Source organism: Diadema antillarum, unplaced genomic scaffold (assembly GCF_040938485.1).
Source record: "Diadema antillarum isolate AM-2024a unplaced genomic scaffold, OU_Dant_1.0 scf00000151, whole genome shotgun sequence".
NCBI classification, from domain to species: domain Eukaryota; kingdom Metazoa; phylum Echinodermata; class Echinoidea; order Diadematoida; family Diadematidae; genus Diadema; species Diadema antillarum.
Window position 1 is genome coordinate 1,214,459 of NW_027271040.1, and position 14,974 is coordinate 1,229,432.

The following is a 14,974-nucleotide window of genomic DNA, read 5'->3' on the forward strand; positions in this document are numbered from 1 at the left end:
TCGACATTACGAAAGAAAACTGCTTCGATATACAGAAAACTGACAGCAGTTTTCTTTCGTAATATCGAAATTTCGTTATAACCGAACAGTAAAGTGTATAATGATGCATGGAATTTTGGAACCTGAACGTTGATTTCGTTGTAGTGAGAATTTCGTAATAACCGTGGTCGTTGTAACGTGAGTGCATTGTACCATGGCTTCCGGTTTGACGATATGCGAATGTCAGGGACAGAAGGGAAGGGGATGGGGGAGGGGGTGTCGTGTGCTTACTGAGGCATTCTGGGATTTCTCCTGTTGGTACCCATTCTCCGTCGTGGCATGTCAGAATGTAGTCACGTGACGGCACAAAACCGATCGGGCATTCGGCAGCACACACGGAGTGCTCCGTGTACAGACCGCCGATGACGTGTCCCGTTCCAGCTCTCAAACTTGCTGTCAAGTTTTGGCCATCAACGATTTCCGGCGCCTGGCATGATGGGGGATCTTTAAGAGTATGTCGCATCCAGTCAGTTCAAATTCAAGGAAACGAAAGATTGTTGCTGGAGTCTTACACCAAATTTCAATTTTGCAAAATTCATGAATTATATAGGGCAAGACCAGTTTGATTTTTCCATGCTTTTCAGAGAAAATCTTGTCCAGTGTTGTTATTCATGTTGTGACACCATCACACTGCCAAGAAACACCGACTGTATAATAAGGTATATCACGTTTTCTTACATGCTCCTATACCAGTGTATACTAAACTTCCCTGAAGCAAAATTTGCGATCTTATTCATTAACAGAGATGATGACGGTACACTCACGGACGCACTCCGGTTCATCGCCACCATAAGTCCATTCCCCATTGGAGTTGCAGGTCGCCATCGCTCTTCCGAGAAGATAGAAACCTGGATTGCACCGATACACCGCTCGACCACCGGCCCACCTTCCTCGGACGCGCAGGAAACCGTTTTCGATCTGGCTTGGTGGCGGGCAAATCGTTGGTGCTTTAGGAAACCAAGACAGAAAGCAGAATTAAATTCGATATACATGACATTGTATAGCAAAAGGTAGGAGAAACGTTTAATGTGAAAGACTGTCATTACCAGGCGTTGCGTTGCACATTACTTTACTGGAAGGCTTCAAACCGGGGAGGAGGGGAGGGGGGGGGAGGGGGGTGGAGGGAGGAGGGGAGGCAGTTCATGAAGCGTTTTGTCGTACTTTCTTTTTTCTAATAAACTTGCTCTCGGCTAATCAGACATGTCAGATGTAAAGATTTCAGTAGCTTAAGGCAGTTTGTCAGAAAAAAAGATATCTGAAAAGACCCTTCATGAAATGAGCCAAGTTTGCTGTTATTGCAGGGGCGGATCCAGTGCCTCCCCCCCCCCCCTCCCCGTAAATGGATGGGGGCAAAAATATTTCTGGTGCCTTTTCCAGGTTTCATTTCTTGTTACATGTATTTCTATTGTTTCAACAAACAATAAAGGGGGTGGGGTCGTGCGCCCCCTTCTGGATTCACCACTGTATTGTCGACAATGAACATAACAACCAATCCGTTCTATATAAAGCAAAGAAAAGAAAGGGGCAGGACCTTCAACGTTCAATGACCGAGCATTTTTATTTCTAAGGGGACATTCATCAATATGGATATCAATATATGTGCATATCATTAATTTTAGAAATTGACCTTTTTCAGCAAACTTAGTTCGTGGTTCAATTATTGGTCATCCATGCACGTTGTGGGTGTATGTCTTTTACTAACATCAGCAACGACACCGACAAAAACATTAAGGCAAAGAATAAGTCACCCCTAGAAGTCTGGAAGGCAGCAGAACAAACCTCGACACACGGCTCTCCCGCTCCATCGTCCGTTGGGTTGACACTGGATGAATTCGTCTCCGTTGAGTTGCGTGTTAGGGTTGCACAGCACTTTCACAACGAAATTCACCGGCAGATATTCTTCGCCATAAAATGAGGAATTTTGGTACTCGTACCTGCCGTGAAGCAATGGCCTCGGTCGCAGACAACTGGTGCCCTCTTTTCAAATAAATTCAAAAGAAAAAACACCCAAACATTAAATCAAGCGAACAAAGAACCAAATATCTTTAAGGTACCGTTTACCATTGGGTAGGCAGTGATTTGATGCATATTGTTGTGTAGGTCAGTTGTATCAAAAAAAAATCCTGCGACATTCGAAAATATCCCAATAAAGGCTAAAATATAACGAGATACCACTATTTTTCTTATAAATCATAACTGTAGACAGTTTATTCAAGAAACAATTTCATCATAACTATTGTTCGCATTTTGCATAATTACCTTACATTGATTATACTGAATAACATTATTTACGTTGGTTGTTTCTGTCCCTAACTCACATTTTAGAATTATTTTGACGCACTACGCTGGTTATTTTTTCCATCTGCAAATGGTAAATAATGCCTTTAAGCTTTTGAGAGCATAGATATCGGCCTAAATGACAGCATTATGACAGAACGATGGTAAAAGGCATAATTTACCATTTGCAGAAGAAACAATATCCCAGCATTAGTGCTTTAAGATAGTTCTAAAATGTGAGTTAGGGATATAAACAACCACTGTAAAAATTTGAATCCGTAAAATCGATGTTAAGTATTGTTGAATACACAAAATGTGAACAATAGTTATAATAAAAATGATTCCAGACTAAACCGTCTATACAGATACGGTTTAATGAGAGAAATACTGATATCTCCTTATACTTTAGGTTTTATTGCAAAAAAAAAAAAAAATATATATATATATATATATATGGTAGGATGTTTTGTGATACAACAGACCTACACATATGCATCAATAATGTGATATCTTAAACATTTTTTAAAATCACTGCTCCCAAAGGTAAACAGGACCTTTAAAATTATTAGACATAATATGCCCACCCCGTTAAGACCTGTGCAGTTTTAATTTGTGCTGCGGTGTCTCGGTTTCACCACGCCTTTTTTTCAGTGTGCTACTGTGTCACATCCACCATTAATGTGCTTTGAATACCAATTCAGTGTGTTGGACACACAAATCAAATCTTGAACCCCCATCTCAACGAAAACTTACTATGCCATCCCTTTAACCCCATACTATTAAATATCAATAACAACATCATCAGCAGCAGCAGCAGTAACAACAAAAACAACAAAATCACTGAAGTAAAGTCTATTCTGATAGGAAGGAAAACTTAAAATTGTTTGACTGAATTTTAGTTGTCTACAGATTTTTTTTTTTAAATTAAATTTGGCCAATAACTATGATTTAAGACTTCCACTAAGAGTTGGAAGAAAATATGAAAATATGCAACACTAAAAGGTAAATGGGCAAAAAGGAAAGGTAATTCAGTGTAAACAGGGAGGTGACCTCCCTGGTGTAAATGAATAATGATTCGATGTAATCAGCATTCTTCTTTTTTTTTGATGACACACTCTCCGAAGTCCCAGACACAGAACAGATTGTCATTATCGGTCTCTATGGAATGTCATTCAGTTGAACGTCATCTCGTTGAGTAAGGCTTCTCAACGACTAAATATCATTTCTTTGTGTGTATTTTATTCGTGTGAGTAAGAAATGATTAATCTATAAGCTTGAACTGTCCGAGTAAAATAAATGAAAACCTTTTTAACTTTTAGAGGAAACTCACCGACACCGTGCCCCAACGCCAGTGCGGTGAGCACCAGCAAGAGCGCCACGTACGTCCCCATATGTACAGGGTGAAGCTGCGATTCTCGTCCCGCTGGATGAAAGAATCGGTAATTGGTCATTTTTTTTTTTAATTGCCATTATGTTCACAGAAATAAACAAATAGGAAAAATTGCAAGTAAATGCCTTGTTTGCAGAGGTCGAAATTGTGATTTTGTAAGCAAAAACAAGAAATACAATATCGAGGCAGCTGCCACTACTGTCGCTTGTCTGCAACACGAAAACGCTAACACAAAGTTGTCTTGATTGAAGGTTGATTGAAGGCTAATTATTGTTTGCGAAGTGTATGGGGGTAATATTGAGCACTGTTAGGTCAATTTGTGTTGTGTATATGAGCATTCCTTTCGTGTCGAAGTGACATGTTGATGTTTATTCGACAAAGTATTGATTCCTCTCGCTATAGCAATGAAAAAAAAAAACATAATCGAAAAAGAGAAAGAGGAGGCAGAAGAAAAAAGAGTAGAACAAAGACTGACCTACTCTAATGCCATCATCATGCATTTTTTTTTATACAAGGTAGTGCAACATAAACAGTGAAATGTTGATACAAAAAAAGGTGTTTCAAGCAAAATTTTTGGACTTCTTTTTGTCTTAATATCTTTCATTGTTGTGACGAGCATTTTCGCTTTGAAAGAATTATACACTCAGCAAAAAAAGAAAGTAAACACTTTTTCGAGTTCATATTTGTCATAGAAGACTTTGATGAAAATCAATGTATTATGTAACATATTAAAGGTAATTTAATTGCCTATCAAGCTAGTAGGTTAATACAAAAGGAAATTTTATGCATGAGTGAACACATTCGATTTTGTCCTCCAAAGCACAAAAGTAAAAATTGCAAAAATTGACATGTTGCCTTTCATTTGCAAATGACCTTCACGATAACAATGACAACAAAAGGCCAGCTTAACACAATGAGAGCCAGGAATGAAATAGCAAAAATAAGGTTTTGTTCTCTTTATCTCTTTATAACCTCCAACAAAAACAAAGTGGGAAAGTAAAGGGGGAATATAAAAATTTTCTGTTAACTCAAACTTCAAATGATATGGGGAGTAATATGCATAAACATGGTTAAATGAACATAATTTTTTTCTATTTCATTTTTTTAAAGAATTCACGAGACAAATTCAAAAACTAAACATTAACAATTTTCTAATTTGAAAAAAAGAAACAACTAAAATTTCTGTCATTTTTGTTAATTATTGCTTCTTTTCTTATTTCATTTGAACTTAGTTTTGACAAAAGATTCTTCATTTTCCTCCATTATTTTTAGCCTTCATTGATCTTTTGGGCTTTTAAGATATCATATGAATCATAGGTTTATTTTTGCAAGTTAATTCATGTTGCTTTTTGCGTGAAATTTTTGTTTGTTCTCATTGTTATATGGAAGAGCGCCTACGCATCAATGACAACTTGCTCAGTTTTGCAATTTTTACTTTTGTGCCCTGGAAGAGAAAAACAAAGGTGTTCACTCATGTGTAAAGTTTTCCTTTTTGTTGACCTACCGGGTTGATAGCCAATTAAATTATCTTTAATATGGTGTATAATACATTAACGTTTAGCCAAATGTTATATGAGAAATATAATCTCGAAAAAGTGTTTACTTTCTTTTTTTGCAGAGTGTATTTGCGAAATGCAAGGCTCAACGCTAGTCGTATATTGCCCGGCGACCTGGGTGGCAAAGTTGTGGGACAAAACGCTGCATGAAATGCCCCCATGGTGATAAGGGACGCTGCCACAAGAAATAGATATCGGGCCATCACTCTTGGAAAGTCATTATGTTTTGGTATGAAATTACTCTATGAATGCGTATACCTATTAGGTTTTATGTTTTTTTCTTATAAAATCCAGATTAGGGGAGAGTAAATTGCGGCTCAGTGCTTGAATGTTATTGCACGCGTTATTGAAAAAAAGAAGGTGTTCTCTTTTCCGAAGGTTCATTCATCCGAAAATGAAAAGAAGGGGAGTAATAAAGGTTCTTTGGAATTATCCGAAAATTACGTGAAAAAGTGAAAAGACTGACAGTGTTGGATTCATGAAAAACAAATCAAATCACAGGAATGAATTTTAAACATTTCATTTTACATGCATGAAATGACAAAGTCAGCTATATGAAGAGTTTGTTCGCAAAAACCGATAAGTCCATTTTTGAAGATTTTGAAGTACGGTCTCTGTCATAAAGTGCTGTAAAAGTGGTTTCTTTCGCGTACAGAAACTTTCGCGGTTTCCATCGGTGCGGACTTTTTCGCGTGTGTTTAAATTCGCGGTTGGTAATGATAGCGTTGTACAAGCTACGAGTTCAAAACATTTTCGCGTGATTTTAAATTCGCGGTTCTACCTCAAAGCGCGAAAAGCGCGAAAATAAAACCACCGCGAAAGAAACCACTTTTACAGAGTAGTATACAAAATGAAACTTTTTAAATGATATATTGGTCACTACATATAAAAGTAAATTTTTGAAGTTGTGGTCAAAAGAAGCAAAAATTTTCTTATTATTCTCTTTATTTTTCTTGACCTTTAATCGCAAATACCTCCATTTGGCAAATATGGACTTATCGGTTTTTGCGAACAAACTCTTTAAATGTACTGCCATAGGGAGCCTGTCAAAAAAGAGAACTAACTGTATGACAACGAGGGCTATTTTTTTTTTCATTCGGTATTCGGATAAGGTATTAAAGTGCTATTTTGAGAGTATCTTGTTTTGTAACTGGTCAAAAAATATCAAAAGTTATTTGATAGGTTGGTATCAGTTTATGAAGAGTTTTAATGGTGAGTATGCAGTATTGTAACTTGATTCTTCTATCATGACAATTTAATGTTGTGGCTATAGCATTATCACTGGGGTGTAAAAAAAAAAAATTAGCATCCAGTACCAATAGCGCACTTTTTAATACTGCACCCCTTAATCTTTTGCATAAGTTGGTTTTGAACGGCTTGCCCATACATTGTACAACACCAATCAATGTGGCGAATATATTCCATTGCTCGAGGTATCTTACTACGTTCAAGACGTTGACAAAATATGATCGTTTCGCAATAAGTGTGAATGTGATATTACTTCCAGGTACTTAACAGCTTTATCAGCAGTTTCTAATATCACATTATCTTACGTAATTGTAGGTACCTCATTTATAATATTCCCTTTTTGAATAAAAAAAGATACTTAAGTTTCCCACAGTGCAGATCACATGTTTTTATATGGCATCTTACCTACAATCAAATTGAAATGATCTTGAAGATATATAATATATACTTGAATATAACATTGGAACCAATTATACCCACTTATAATGCCATAATGATGTTTTAGAGAATTTTATACTGTGAGGAATAACATCAAACGCTTTGTTTAAGTTCAAGAACATTTTCCCTGTATTTAAGATGTAGCTTGTTCACATTTTCCAACAAAATAACGATCTCCTCTTGTGTTTGAATTTCACACGTTGCTGCAGAATGCGATGGCCTATAAACCAGACTACTGGGAAGATAGCAACGTGTTTGCGTTCGAGTATAAATATACACTGTCCATGTAATACTTGTTGTAGTGTTGGTGATAAAATTACCAATATTGATACTTAATCATTGATACTTAAACATTGGTGTTACAGACACGATAGAACTTTTTTTTCTTCAAACGGTTGGAATATGCAACGTTTGCCGTGATCAATGAACCATCGATGCCTACATTTATTTTTTCAACTAATATTGAGCTACTCATGTTTGACAAGTTCAAAAGACAATTCTTTCAGTTCAAACTGTGTTTGGGTAGAAGTTTCCATAAAATCAAAGTGTACATCTGAGGACGTGATGCTATTTCCACGTCTTTGGCACACATTGTCAAAGACCTTATTGAGTGTATTCACTGTTCTCATACCATCGTTGGTCACTTTCTTAGTATGATGATTTCGGAGATGGTTTCACTGTTTGCTAAGAGATTCCGTAAAATAGTCCAATTTTGTAAACATCATTACTACAATAGTAAATATGCTTCAAGGGCTTCTTTGTGATAATCTTGTTTTTACACGTTTTGTATATAGGTCACTGGCCCGAATTCGATGAAACTTGTACTTTCTCAATCAGATTCCAAATCTGTTTTTCTTAACAGATTTATAAAGATATTATCCTTTATTAATAAATGGAACAAAACCACAGATTAAAAAAAAAACCACAACAACATATAACATTAAATCAAAGCAAACCACACTATACCCATAACACTTATATTTCTGTAAGCAGATCATATTCTGATTGTGTGATGATGGTAACGCGATGCTGTCTTGCTGGGCTTTTAGAGTTCTGATATTTCACATACATTCTATGAATATGGTAAACTGATTTCAGTTAATTCGCTCTGCGATATAACCCACTGCTATGTCAATATATATTGAGCTACATATTATGTTGACATCGGACCTACGAGTGCGACAAAAATATCAAGAGCAAAAGTAATTCCATGTAACAAATTAAAAAAAAATTGTTTATGATGTCTATAAACCTATACCGGAGATTGTCATGATACTTCCATGAATATCATGTGTATGAAATACGTACTTTGTAAAACTGGATTAAGAACAGAAATAAAATTTACTAACTTAATTCGGTTATATTGTCTATTATTCGAAGTTTACGGTAATAAAAGCTTTTTTACTGATATTTTTACTGATATTTTTACTGATATTAACTGATCGTGACAATGTATGTTTGACAATAATGCTGAGAAGTTGATTGAAGTGCATGAATCATAGGGCTATTATTTTTACACTGGGTCACTTTTTACCAATTTTTTTTCTTTTTACATCGTATGATTGGAAACATTTCATTTGAAAAGAATAAAAAATGCTATGCAATGATAATCCACAAACTTTGAGACAGGTTATGGACATTTTTCCATTATTTATGTACAAACTGAAGTATAATTGTGTTTATAGCTGGGCATAAATAATCTTTTGTAGTAATACAAAAGGTTCAAATCAATCATGAAGAGTTTGAATGCAAAAACAAGTTAACGCCATTATTAAAAAAAAAACCAATAAAGTCATTTGACAGTACTAATTACATTCAAGAAAAATCATCATTATTTAAGATATTATCAAAATCACCCCATATTTCAGGTGCTTTTTGGCTGATTCAACATCAAATATTTCGAGACGATAAATATTTACAATCACAATTCTTTTTAATTCAAACCCTTTGAGAACGTCATCAACAATGAATATTTCATACACCAACCAGTCATCAATACAAACGAAAAGCTTAATCCACACGGGAGACCACTTAGCACGCCATTACCTAGGTCTCTCTCTGTACATTAGTCCCTGCCATCTATAACAATATTGTACAAACAATGTTATACCATTGGTAACGTAAATGCTGCTTCATGTCTCGTAAAGATTGTAATATACATTATTGCTGAAGTCTGTGTCGTTGTGGAAAATAATGCAAAATTAGAAGTAATTAAATGGTTTGATTTATGTTCACGCCTGTTATCAAGCACATAAAATCTCGTTATTAATATCTGCATCTACGCAGGCCATAATTGTGAATACCTTGGCATTACATATATGTAATTGCGAATACAGGATATCTATGTTTACAAAGGAACATTCACTGAATATTTTCTAACACAGTACCGACTAGCTGGTAGCTTGCAAGATAAAAACTTGAAAAAGTGTATAATAAGGATCTCGCTTACCGAAGTATCAGTAGAAACAGAAGAATTGAGTCTTTATTTCAACAGAAATTCCGATGAAAATGTCCGTCTGATATCAACGATAGATATCAATGACTATTCCGAAGTCGGGAAGAGCGCGATGTGATCTGAATGGGTGAGAGCTAGTAGAAGAGTAAACCAAACTAGATTATCTCTAGCCTAGTCTAACTAAATAGCTCATGAACCCGGATGTTAACAAAAAATATCACACACAAAACCAAAACAACCTCTCTAGTTACTCATGCATACAAATACTTAGACGCACGAAGACGCACACACACGCACGCACGGACACACGCACATATACGTTTGAAGTGTATACACAGACACTTTTAATTTGGAACACCCCTAAGTCTTCCCCGCACAAGCATTATCAACATACTCCTATTCTTGTTATACACTGTAATATTCGATAAACAATGGCTCACCTGTGAAACAGAGGACGGTATACTGGGAGAGTGCAAGTTTTCCTATATGGGGGGGGGGGGGGGGGGGGGGGGGGGCTCTATGTAGTGTATGCCTGCGCGCCCGGAAAGTTAGTGATGCGATGAAAATGTTTCAAAATAAAAAATGATAGGGATAATCCAGTTTCCGCTCTAAAGAGAAGGCCATGCTGGTCATTGCGGTGTACGTATGCGTGTATCTGCCTCTGTGTGTGTGCGGGGGGGGGGGGGGGGTGGTCAATAATTGTGGCAGGAAAGTGGTCACGATTGAGGAACTGCCATGTCTCTTGTAGATGAACAGCGGTGACATGCTTTGAACTGAATTGAATACATGTACTTTTATTAAAGACGCTTGTATATGATTTAAATTTATATAAAAGGCCATTTTCACCAAGATTCACAAACGAACCATCAGAAGCTTTATCTTCATATTAGTTTAACTTATTGAAACTTCGCTGAAGCTTTATTCCCAACATTGACTTTGAAACATAAAGCGCAATGGAAATAACACGCTGATAATTTGTTTCTCATATACTATAATAAATTGTTTTTTAGTTGAATTTTTATAGGAAAACAAAACCCAAAGAGTAATGTGGACTGGGGGAAAGCAGCAACATTAGTAGAACACATCCGAGTGAAGGTCATTACAACATCAAAACTTCAAATTCCATAACTTTTGCATTGATTGTCCGATTTTCCTAAATCTTTCACTGATGTGTTAAAATAATTGTATTTTCTTCCTGTTATCTTTAGTCTTGTCTCATTCTGTCTTGTCTTTTAGTCTTCCTTTATTAGTTTCGCCGTCCCAGTCTCGTTTAATGTTTATTCGCGTGTGTATGTGTATCTGCTTGTTTCTCATGAAAGTGGGCTTCCAGACATCTTTTCCTGACTTTTTTCCCTGCCTTTTTTCCCTCTTTTTGCATCCGTTTATTTTTTCTATTTGACATTCTGAACCTGAGGGGTCAACATTCTACAAGCCTTGTCTTTTTAGTGGGTCTCTCCATTTTTCTATGTATTGCGTATTTTTATAGTCTCTATCACTTCAGTCAATTTTCATTACAACGTATTTGTAACTCCAAGGTTCCACAATTATATTTTTCTCAATTTACTTATAGTTTTGATTATGAAACCTTATTCTCTGTTACCGAAGAAAGTGAAATGTTTATGTTCTTTTCGAAATGTGAAATAAAGTTTGAATTGAATTGAATTATTTAGTCTCCGGAATTTCGTTTATCTTTTCTTTTCTTTAAACCGAAATTCAATTGGGCTTAACTTTTAGCGTGACTAACATATTTCTTATTTTCTATTTTCACAGGAAGTAGGTTGTTATAATGGTTCCATTGTTTCTCTTGAATCTGTTTTTATATATTTTCAATCAAAATGTACTTCATTAGTTCTTATTAATGTCTAAAACATAATCCTTATCAGTTTTGTGCGGAAATTCTTTTGTGCATTTTGTCATCGATGCATCTGTATAACATGTTGCTATACATTTTTGTTTAATGCCACTGATTTATGTCACTGTTAATTGTGATAGAAATGTTATGTTTGGTCCCTGTGTTTTTCATTAAAATCGGCGTGCTGTCTTATCATTTTCCTGTAAAGTATCGTTGAAAGCCAATGGAAGCCAACAAATTTTTGGAAGCTATACGGGTAATTCCACGTATGACTATAGTTTTGATTATGGAGATCTGGGTTCCCGACATCAGTGCATCTATATGAAGCATTATTTTTTTTTTGTAACAATTTGTCAGTTTGTTCTGCTTTTATTGTTATCTTTACATTGGCAACCTATTCGGGTTTTTTCCCCCGATAAGAAAACCCCACCCCCCCCCCTCGAAAAAGAAGAAGAAAAAAAGAGATAATATGTTGCAAATCTATAGATTCTGTATTGTTGTATAGTTGGCATTTAGTTTGAGGATAGCGGATATCGGAACAAACAGCTTGAGTTTCGGAAGTAAAATGAGGTAGCAGGAAGCGAGGTATCAGAGGGGTTGTGAAAATTCAAACAATGGTGGACAAAACAAAGGGAAAAACCCCTGGATATTATTTTCACGCTGAGTGATGAAACATATAAAAGAGTGTGTTTTTTCTCGTACATGTTATATAGTCGTGATAGTCTATTAGTGGGATTCCTGAAAAAAAAAGGTTCTCTGTTTAAGGTCCTGTACACAGTACAGGCAAAAGTTGGAAACCAGTTTCCTTCACCTAAAAAAAAAAGAAATGATAATAAGAATAAGGAAATGAGTGTACTGAATCGGAAAAATTCATTTCTTAAATGAAATTCGATGATCTTTGACCATCTACTTTGCATAAAGAAAATTACTGCTCATATTCACCGAAAATTGCGATTTACGTGATAGATTTCCTCTAAATCTGTAAAACCAAGCTGACCAAATTAATTGTTAGTCTTTTATGTAATTCACTTTTTATGAATCAACATTTCTAATATACATAATAGATAGTTTGTAGAACCTCTCTTCTATTAAAATGGAAATAGTGCTCAGATATGCAAATATATATCATCAGCACTGGAAGCCAAATTTCAAGCCTTCTTCTCCTTTTGCTTCTTTTTGCAAGACACTTTAATCTCCATGGGTGATGAAATGTCATGGAAATGATAGACGAGATAGTGCTCTTTGATATTCATAGTCACAAGGGTAGGCCTATACGAACTCGAATAGATGTTCTTAAGCGTAGGCCCTGTGCTTTAAATAATAATGATTTAAAAAGAAAGATCAGATTTTAGCCGTCATCATTGATACAAAGACGGTTTTATTTCCAATAAAATCGCATGAGGCAAATCTCTCGTCTGAAGAAGCTACACCCCTGTAGACAATGCCAGTGTATATCTTGGCAATCAAGGACTTAAAAACCAAAGATATAAAACACCTGTTTCTTGACCCTGGCCTAATCTAAGCATCAGTCATCGCCACAGGAGGTGGGGGGCACCCGTGAGAGGAGGAGATTGTTTTGGTTTTGGCATGGGCTATGTAGCTCCATGGTGCGTGTGTGTGTGTCGACAAACTTCTATACAATGCTCTCCTTCTTGTTCCTGTATTTTCGTTATTTATGGGTCAATTTTTTTCGTTCGAAATTCAAAACGGATGACTATAGAATTTCTCAATAGAATAAAAAATCTAAAACTTGAGAAAGAATAGAGAAAATTGAGTGCACTATATGAATGGTCTGCCACAGGCAGATATCCTTATCATGCTCTTACGTAATATGACAGCTGTTGCAGTCATTAAACCCTGGCTTGGCCTCCAGGTTTGCCACGCCTGAGTAGAAGGTTATTTAGCAGTGGACAAGACATCTACTCCCAACTCTTAAACGAGGAATCGTTAGGGGGGTATAGCACCCCATCAGCTTCGTTTGGTGATGTGGCATGACGCAAATCTCTCGTTTGAAGAGGCTACACCCCCGTAAATAATGCCAGTGCATATCTTGGCAATCAATGACTTAAAATCAAAGATATCAAACACCTGTTTCTTGACCCTGGCCTAATCTAAGCATCAGTCATCGCCACAGCACCACAGGAGGGGGGGGGGGGCACCGCGAGAGGAGGAGATTGTTTTGGTTTTGGCATGGGCTATGTAGCTCCATGGTGCGTGTGTGTGTGTGTGTACGTGTGTGTGTGTGAGTGTAGACATTCAGCGTATGCAGACAGAGCATGCCTGTACTGCAGTGACTGGAACTATTGTCATTCCATTTTGTCTCTCCCCTTCTCCCTCCCCATCTCTCCCCCCTCTCTCTCTCTCTCTCTCTCTCTCTCCCTCTCTCTCTCTTTCTCAGCAGGCTGATTGTAACCCGGGAGGTAGTCTCACCTCCCCTTTGTAACTCACTGCCAAATAGCACATTGTCAGCACCGGCAAACTGGTAATGCTCTCCTTCTTATTCCTGTATTTTCGTTATTTACGGGTCAATTTTTTTTCGTTCGAAATGTAAAATGGATGACCATAGAATTTCTCAATAGAATATAAAATTGAAAACTTTAAAAAGGATAGAGAAAATTGAGTTCACTTTGAATGGTCTGCCACAGGCAGATATCCTTATCATGCTCTTACGTAATACGACAGCTGCTGGAGTCATCAAACCCTGGCTTGGCCTCCAGGTTTGTCACGTCTGAGCAGAAAGTTTATTTGCAATGGACAAGTACTTCGACTCCCAACTCCCAAACGACAAATATACGCACCCCACTTTGGGGAACTCCAGTTGGGGACTCGCCTCAAACGAGGGATTGACGGCATGGTCTCGCCTCAAACGGGGGTTTGTTAAAAATTATACACAACACATTACTCTCCAATATGCAGTGACAGTGCGTTCCAAGGCAACACAAGGCCTATATTATAGCTCTGGGACGTGCCCGAAGGTACCCCACCCTCTCAAAATATAGAAAACACGTATAGCATAGAATACTAAACATGTATACAATAGATCTTAATTTTGTCCTACGAGGGTGCATGCCTTTGAAAAGCTGTTCAGACCGTATATAAGAAAAAAAAAACGCTTTAATTTTCATGAAATGTGAATAAATTGGAAAAGGAGACATTGTGTTCTGCAATATCTACACAGTAGTTGAAGGAATGGCATTTTCCCCTATATATCCCTTCACTTGAGCACTTGCAAAACATTATACCATTACCAATGCGGATAACAGTTGCCCTAGGGCATGGCGATTACAATTTATACATGCCTTAAAAATGTTCAGACCGTAATAGCCACAGGCTTAAGACTTTTATTTTCTTGAAAGGTCATGGAAATGATGGAAGAACATTCTTCTGCAATAGAATGCAAAAAGTTGCACATTCCCAGACGACTCTGGGAAGTGTTAAGCTATCCCGCTCCCATTGTGCGGCAATAGAAGATAATATGTAGCACTGATGATACATGTTTTCTATAATGCCATGAATAGTCTAGCAGACAAACACTCGCACCCCAAAGAATGAAATGTTCACACGTCTAAAATGGATAGATATGGAGAAGAGATGGAAATTTCAGAAAGGAAAACTTATGTATGACATTTTGAATGATACTGCCCCTGTATATCTGCAGAGTATGTTTTCATCTGCCATGAGTGTGCATCGATACAGTACAAGAAATGCTCAAAGTATAG

The 14,974-nt window shown here is 36.8% G+C and overlaps 1 protein-coding gene across 1 annotated transcript in view; it reads right to left on the bottom strand.

Moving 5' to 3' along the window:
* Positions 1-9,550, bottom strand: part of LOC139721905 (complement factor B-like) — a 57,971-nt gene extending 48,421 nt beyond the window's left edge. Inside the window, exons 1-5 of the mRNA XM_071633230.1 lie at positions 9,398-9,550; positions 3,647-3,739; positions 1,819-2,016; positions 804-986; positions 271-483 (exon numbers count right to left, since the gene is read on the bottom strand). Of these exons, the coding sequence (XP_071489331.1) occupies positions 271-483; positions 804-986; positions 1,819-2,016; positions 3,647-3,707 (655 nt within the window). The 5' untranslated portion in view covers positions 3,708-3,739; positions 9,398-9,550. The remainder of the gene's footprint in view (positions 1-270; positions 484-803; positions 987-1,818; positions 2,017-3,646; positions 3,740-9,397) is intronic.
* Between the last annotated feature and the right edge of the window lie 5,424 nt (positions 9,551-14,974).